Source organism: Mya arenaria, chromosome 7 (genome assembly GCF_026914265.1).
Source record: "Mya arenaria isolate MELC-2E11 chromosome 7, ASM2691426v1".
NCBI lineage: Eukaryota > Metazoa > Mollusca > Bivalvia > Myida > Myidae > Mya > Mya arenaria.
Window position 1 is genome coordinate 29,700,571 of NC_069128.1, and position 8,925 is coordinate 29,709,495.

Genomic DNA, 8,925 nt, shown 5'->3' on the forward strand with positions numbered 1-8,925 from the left:
TGCATTTCTTGCCCAACCGATAGTTATTTTTTCTGTGAAGTTGAAAGGAACTATACATGTTGAACCCTCATGCCAGACGAGTCACGTTACAAAAACGCGTCAATTCTCTTTCTTTTACTGTGAAGTTTATTGATTTTAAAGTATTAATTACATTTCAATAGAGTGCTATCGAATATATATTTATTTATATGATACATGCAATTAAATCACAAAATGCAAATTTCTAATAGACAAAGTCGCGATATTTGGAGGAAATAGTTGACGAGAATATTTATTTAAAAGTTCTACTCGTCATGACGTCAGTAAATTGAGAAATCCGACCCTTGTCTAACATGCGTGGGTTCGGGTCAGATCAGGTCGATACATATGCTACATATTATTAATATGAATCAATTATTATTGTCAATAAACAGTCACGATCAAGCCTAGATGTATTGTGCCCTTCCATGGAATCTCTTCAAAACATGCATTTTATCAAACCAAATATACACTATGATCGTGCAAAATACTTTGTTTTAGAGTCTGTTTCGTAAATTATCACAGTTCGAGTTTAGTGTGAAATCACTTTGTTCGTGCATCAGCTAAAATAACACTTATACTTTATAGATTTATTGTTAAGCCAGTGAGTCTTTTCCATTTCTACAGAACTTAGATATCTTGTATAAAACCCGAACATAGTGATAGTCCTAAACACAATATAAATAGGACTATGTATGGTCAATGATAAGTGCTTAATGATCCGTATTTTCAAAACATGGTATGGACGATAGAGTCATTGCTATCGCGATTGTAGCTTAAGTACATTTTCTTTCATAATCTCAAAACACATCGTTCAACCTCTGAATAGGCACAGTCGCAAATGAAGAGGTATAGGCTATAACTGTTTAGCTGGTGCAACATCTTACATACAATATAGGATTGGCCTCAGAACAAACGGTGTCACTTTACACGAAATATATCCAGGAATGTGTTTACAATGTCACAATTTGTTTTGTTATCTTTTCTTGTAAGTTATTCCAAATCTTTTTTACCCACCTACGGGCTGACGGAAGCGAGAACGACATTATTCAGGAGTCATCAATTCTGAATTATATTCAAAGCTTTCGTTCGGGTTGTTTCAGTTTATTCTTCTAGCGCATTGTATTACCATCCAGGTGACTGAGTCACAGACATTTGGTGTTGTACATCGACTCAACTAGGGTTTCTTGCATATTCTCCCTACACATTGTTTGATCTCAGCGCTGACCGAGTCGCTAAAGAAGAGGTATATCCAAGGGTTTGTGCAGCTATTTAAGCTGGCAAGCAGCAGGATGATGGTGTACGCCGCTCCTGCAATTATAAATTGAATAGCATTGTTATTGTACTTTTCCAATAACTGTAGTTTATTCCGTATTAATGTAAGCATAACATGGACCTGCAAAAAATGCAAGACCACACTCTCGCGCAACATCGTGCCAACGAGAGTGAGTAAGTATGAGCTATCATAGCTTCCTTCACAATCGTTGTAAAATATATAATGGTTATAGTAACAAAATGCCGATGAACGCGGTTTCGTGATCATAACTACGATGCAATTAAGCGTGTCATTACATATAGCGTGATATTCTTGACTCACATTTTGATTACGGGACCTAAATGAACAAATGGCATTATAACTGACACATATAACTACTTTGATGTTCAATACGTAGGTTTGTCTCACTTCTTAGTTGCTTGTGTAACATTCATATATCACGAGACCAGAAGTCGAGTTCAATGTAACTTTTCAAAAGCAACAGGCGATGATATAATATCCCAAATATAAACCGACTAACATAATTGTTTGATTTCTGATTAATGTCACTGATTTAAGGCGATTAAATATAAGATGGTATTTACTTATCTTAAATTTTGAAAGGATTGAGTATCATACGACTTTCGACATTTGTTTTCTTTTGTGTGGTTTTACATACTCAAAAGAACATGGGCTTGCTGTCATACGGAATCAGAAAAGCACGGCTTCTAATACGGAAATAATTTCAGGGTATCCATATTTAACACTTAAATCATGTAATTATTGAGACAGACAATTATCCCGTTTGAACAACTAAATAGTATAATATGATGGTATTCGCTAGTTTGACTTGAAACAACTTAAAAGTATTCATCTTGTGCTGCACTTTTTCATTGACGATCTTTGACAAAATTGTTTCTTCGAAATCAAACATTTTGCATATTTACGAAGACGGCTAGAAATATCCTGTCGACAGTTTCCACGAATAACTGTTGGAAATCGTTTAAAACACACAAATTTATTACTTCCTCTGACGTCCTCATGATCTTGCTTTATTCTTTTGATTGAGTTCTATGAGTTTCATCCCTCAGAAATATGGAGTTAAAATAACGATTGTCAACCCTCAAAAGCGAAAGCTTAAAACAGCAGAAACAAACTTTCGTAGTTCAGTCCAAACTATATTTATATCAGAAAGATTGGAAAGACAAATTATATTTACTTAAACTAAATCACTGTCGTTTACACGTTGTGTATCGAACGTGTTGTTCTGTGTTTGGAGGCAAACCGGAGTGCCCGGAGAAACCCACTTGTTTGGCTTGTTGGTTACACATTATGAGTCCGTAAGTATTGAAAAAAAATGATTGGACAAGTGTGAGATTGTCACCATGTTGTAGTGTAAGCCCCCAGTAGACTCGAGTTCCAGTAAACTCTTGTTTGACTGACCGTTCCAAGGTCATCCAATCGTTTATCGGTCAAGCAATTTTGATGAGGGTATGGATTGTTTGTGGTGTTGATATTTGTGTATTTGGTGTAAGTTTGTTTTTGGTGTTTGTATTTTTGTATGTGATGTTAATATTTTTCTGTCTATAGTTCATTGTCATTTGGAATAATAAACCCAGTTTATGAACGCTTGACATGTGCCCATAAACAGGGTTAATTATTGCGTTTTCGACTACTTGACTTGTTGATGATAATGAAATATTAAAAATGGTGCTCGTGAATATCTCGGAATAGTGACCTTGAGAACAAAACAATGTGAAAAAGACTTGCATTAAACAACGCAGTCTTGCTATCTCAATAGCAAATGTGAGAGATTTGCATTTGACACGGCGATCTAACTATCTCAATAAAAACAATACGAAAAGGTATTGCATTTAACACGAAATAACTATCTCAATAAAATAATATTAAAAAGATTTGCATGTGACATGGCTGTGAAACTACATGTATCTAAAACAACATGTAAAAAGGATGCAATTAACACGGCGATCTAACTACCTCCAAAACACATTGTGAAAAATATTTGCATTTGAAACGGCATCTATCTATATCAATAATTTAAGAAAAAATAGCACGTCGATCTATCTGTCTCAATAGAAACAATGTGAAATTGATTTGCATCTAACACGGCAACTAACTATCGCAATAAAAACAATACATAAAAGGCTTGTTACGTGGCGATCTAAGGATGACAATAAAACTGGTAAAAACAGACACTTCACCGTGAAATGTTGATCTAAAGAAACCAATATAAACAATACGGAAATCCCATCCGCAATAAGGTGACTCGAAACACAGGGACCAAAATATCTCCATAAAATATGTAAAAAAAACATCTTCACCATGCAATGGCGACATCATGATCTCAACATAAACAATGTAGAGAAGAGTTCAACGAAATAAGGCGACCTAATAATATCAAAATAATCAAATTAAAGAAGGGCTCCTAACGATCTCTACATCAATGTAAAGAAAACTTTACAGTTACATAGTGACCTAATCATTTCAAAATAAACAATGTATAGAAGGCATTACCGTAAATCGATGACCTGTTGATTTTAACATAAATATTGTATAGAAGGCTCTTCCGTTAAACAGTGACCTGACGATTTTAACATAAGCAATGAATAGGCTTAACAGTAAAACGTTAATCTAACGAGTTTAACAAAAGCAATGTTTAACAGGCTTTACGAAAAATAGAGATAACGATATATAAAAAAACGCAAAAATGTTATCTAATTGATATGAGTTTTAAAACTTTCTTGAAAGGATTATATCATTAAACAGTGGCCTCACTATTTCAATGAAAAACGGCGACCTAAATTTTCCAGTTTTAGCGGTCCATCTGAGAGAGCGCAGATAGAAAAATATCTCATTTAAAACGATAAAGAACAGTTTACCGTAAAACGGCGCTGTTGCATCCCAGGCAGCCCACATCTGTGCAATGAAAAAAGGCGACCAGCAAAGAAAATAACAAAGAATGACTGTCAAAGTCATCTTTATAGTCTTGATCTTGGCTCGTGATATTCCTACAGAAGATTTCCTTCTTGAAGGGGACTGATCTTCATTTTCAAATTTTACTTGTGCTTTTCCAGAACGTTCAGATGACAACTGTTTTCTAGAACCTTTCTGAGGACTACTTTTTTTCTTCCCTGAGCAAGTGTCTTTGTTGAAGTGTACCTTGGTGGACAGTTTATTCTTACAACTATCTTTTGCCTCAAAACTACATTCTTCTCTGCAATTCACCGCTGAATTTCTCTTCGAAATTCTAGCGGTTTGATTAGCGGTGTTAATACTGACAGCATCTGAATTACTTTTGCTAATTCTTGTCTCCACCATTCCATTTGACTTTGGCGAACGAATACGCTGGGACAGTCTTGCTAAATGAACCCCAATTCGACTACTTCGCCATACCTCCATGCAGATACTTCCGTAACAAAATACCAATATCACTGTCGGTGCTATGTACACAAGAACCGTAAAAATTGTTATATAGAAAGTTAAAGTCCATTCTGGATCAAACATCGCCCAGCAATCCATTGTCCCATACGATGTAGTGCGATATGAGAAAATGAATAATTGAGGCACACTGAATAGCAAGGACAAGGTCCAGGCCACTACAACAAGTTTATGAACCGTTCGCGAGGTCCACTTTCGGCTCATGAAAGGGTAGCAAATGGCGACGTAGCGGTCTATGGCCGTCATTACCAAGACATACGAAGAGGCGTATATTGCAACGATCTGAAACGACAATATGTGGAGGCTTTTTATGACACAAGTGGTGAGCTGTGTTTTAAAACTACTGTTAACAAAAAGACTTCTCGACATTTATGTGTCTCAACCCTTGTTTTTGGTGTGCGGTTGCTAAAGGGTTATTCAATGATATTCGGTACGTAAATTGTTGGTATGCGCTATCCAAAACTCCAACAAGTGCAATTATCGGTTGATAGTCTCTTAAATCAGTGAAAAAAGCTTTCAGCTACACAGGATTTAATTGACATTTAAGGATTATTTGGTATGAAATTTAGACCTCTGTTTATCGCAACTGAATTATGCATGAACAAATTACATAGCCTTGCGCACTAAAATCTAAACCACATAAACTACATACAATTATAACTTTTGATTTGCTATCGTCAATACATCTTTGTTTGATCATTATGTATTAACTGAAAGTTAATTTCTCAAAAGATATACCATTTGCAATATTTCATGAAGAACTGAATTAATTGCTGTGGTTTTCTAAGTCGTACAAATACAATTCTTTAATAAATAATCAAAGGAAAATAAATCAAAAAATAAGTGTGATAGCGGAATAAAATGCAAACACATTGATATAATGAGAACAAACAATGATGGAAATTACATGAGATATTAAAGAGTTATTGATCTCACCTGCATATATTTTACAAGCCTACACAAAACATCGCCTCCTTTGAATACAAATGTTATATCCCATGCTAGCTGTGGTAGAACACTTCCAACTGCCACAAATAAGTCCGCGACGCTAAGGTGGACCATCAACAGATGCATTCTGTTTAGTTTTCGTTTCCGTACAAATAACGACAGAATAACGGTTCCATTGCCAAGAACAGCAAGCACGAATATAATGCTTTGAACTATTATTTCTACAGTTGCCAGATTTTCATTTCTCGCGAAATTTACTGTTGAGTTATTAGAACTGTTTGTATTGTTTGCAAATACATCATCGACAAATGAACTATTCCGCTCCATTTTAAGATAAGGACGATGTTATTTAGATGTCTTAAACTCCAATTACATTTTTTCAAGATGATTCGTTCTTCGGAGACGATTCGATATGGTATACCCAATGCTTATTTTAGTCTAAAGAAGACCTCCTCCAAATACAGCCATACTCCAAGAAAAGCGTTCTCAAATCACAGCCGATACATTTTTACCCAATACCGACGCTATTTCAAGTGAAGGGACTGGACAGATCTCAGGAGGATTGTTTGCTAAAAGCCAATAATCTTTGCTACTGTGTGAATGTCACACTCGGTTATACCACAGATAAAAGAGTTAACATATTTAAGCCATAAAGACGTTCAAAGCTCTTCCTAAAATAATAGTATTGGTTGTGTCTGAAACAAAATAACTATTTATGTCATGGAATTCATTAACTGGTATATTAACTCTTAATTATACAATGAAAACTATGATATATATCTCTATATAAAGTTTGAAGTCAGTACCTCAAAGACTTTTCAAGTTATACACCGGGTATATGTAACTATTCCATTCCTTTTAAATCGCATTGTAATATCTACATATGAAGAATTACCATTAATTTGTCCAGCCGTCCTAATTCAATTCAATGCTGACTGTAGGTGTTTGAGGATAACGTTTTTGATTTGGTTCCTAGCTTGTAACTGAAGCATTAAATTATTATATTGTTTTCAGTCCTTACATTTTCGCATACTTCTCCTATGCGTTTGCGTATTGTTCACACATCTTTAAATGCTTAATATACCTTTGCATAGCAGGAATGTTGTTTTTATGTGTGTTTATGGTATTGTTTATATTGTAAATATATTTTGCATACTTGAATATTGATAACGATAGTTAATTATTTATGTTATCTGAAGCTAGCAATGTTGTGTGTTTATGCGTGTTTTGGGCCTATGAGAAGGCTTTAGGGTTTGGATAGCCCCTAGTTTTTATTCTTTTCTCATTTTACTAAAACATGTCTAAATATATGTTTTCTTGCTTCAAATATACAGAAAAATTGACAGGCGTTAAGCAACAATTAATTTAAGTCATTTTTGCGCAGCTTTTTTTCTCCTTTGAATTGTGAAAACGTGAACATTTAATTCCTTTGTTTTTGAGACTAAACCACTATTTTATATTTCTACCTTAACCTATGCATGAACGCGTTTACTTAATGAAAAAGACTATACAGATATTTGTTTTCAACAATGAATCTGAATTCTGCGAATGGCTGATTGTCTTGATGTTATGATTTTTATCATAACTCAATCATTTCACGTTTAAAACACTCAATGTGTTTGTCATCATGACATAATCCATTGACTTCCAAATCAGCAAGATTATTGTGATATTAGATAATGGGTCTAGAAAAATCCTTTTACCAGGCGAATGTTCAAGTCATTGAGTAGAATGTCATTCCGGTAAAGAACAGTTCTGTATTATAGCTATGTTGTTATTGGAGCTAGCACTGAGACATATGCATGATGAATTATAAAAGTATTTCATATCCATTAAAGACATTAAAGACAAAGCTGCTATAATGAGTATCATATAAATTGGAAAATAGTAACAATACACTATTTGATGTTAACAGACACCGGAAATCGAGTTGATTATTATAATATAAAAAAATGACGTAATTAAAATTACATCTGTTAAAACTGAGAAACAACAGGTAAAAAACTGTATTGGAAATTAGTGATTTTCTGATCATCATACCCGTACAAGAATTATATTTCAGTCACATGTGCAATACATTTGACAATCATGGCCTGGATTTTGTATGTGCAAACACTGTCGTTAAAATCTATAAAGTCTCTGCCACACACATTTACTTTACAGAAACAGGCGTCATTCGAGAATGCATTAGAGATAATGACATTTTTGCGAAGCTTTTTATTGTTTGCTTGTTTTCTTATAGAAATAAGTGCGACACTTAATTCTCAAGTGTTTGAGACTAAACCACGATGATACAGACATTTGTTTCAGAAATAAATGTGTTTGTCATCATGAAATAAGCAATTGACTCTCAAAAAGCAAGAGGGCTGTGCTATTAGACAATGGGTCTTGAAAAATCCATTTATGACGCCAATTTACAAGTGGCTGAGTGAAACGACTTTGCAATATAGCTTTGTTGTATTTGGAGCTAGCATTGAAGCATATGCATAACATACTATGATTAAATGGTTCATATCCATTAAGACAGAGCTGTAATGAGTATCATACATGTTGGTAGTAGCAATACATTCTTTGATGTAACAAACATCGGAAACCGAGTTGATGATTATAATATAAAGAGATGACCTAATTAGAACTACATCTGTTAAAATATGACAGACTACACACTTTTACAACCTAGCATGCGCTAAAACACAATTTGCACTATATTTTAAATAAACGAGGTAAAACAAACTCATGCAATTATGCGAAAACATATATGACATAAACAATACATCACAAACAAAAAACAACAATACACCTACAAGGCATTTCTTTTAGAATCTTAAGATGTGTTGATAAATCCACAAACGAATAAGTTAATTAAGCATAAATGTAAGGACCGAAAAGAAGATTAATGTCATGTATCAATTAAGACTAACAGTCGCTGAAGTTACTTTATTCCTGTTGCATTGAATCGCATTCACTGCAAATAGAGAGCCAATTCGCAAACGTTAACCGCAAACACCTACAGTAAGCCTTAACTGAACTCAGAGCGGCTTGACTAATAAAGGTTATTACTCAGATTTTGATTTTATAAGTTATGTGTTAAAAATCAAAATATTTTTGTTATTGCATATATAAAAGCTGTTCAGCTTGCTACCTGTCTTTGTGCTATGGTGATCTTGTATGTTTCTTGTTAAGTGTATAGAAGGCTGTGAGCTGTGTATATATCTTCCCGTGTATTGTTATTTTTAATAGTGGGC

The 8,925-nt window shown here is 34.2% G+C and overlaps 1 protein-coding gene across 1 annotated transcript; it reads right to left on the bottom strand.

Annotated features, from left to right (window-relative positions):
* Positions 1-1,195: 1,195 nt before the first annotated feature.
* On the bottom strand, positions 1,196-6,007 carry LOC128241059 (cephalotocin receptor 1-like). Its single transcript, XM_052958044.1, has 3 exons — positions 5,669-6,007; positions 4,174-5,014; positions 1,196-1,329 (listed from the first exon to the last, which is right to left on the bottom strand). Exons 1-3 carry the CDS (start codon positions 6,005-6,007, stop codon positions 1,196-1,198), a joined length of 1,314 nt encoding a protein of 437 aa, XP_052814004.1.
* Between the last annotated feature and the right edge of the window lie 2,918 nt (positions 6,008-8,925).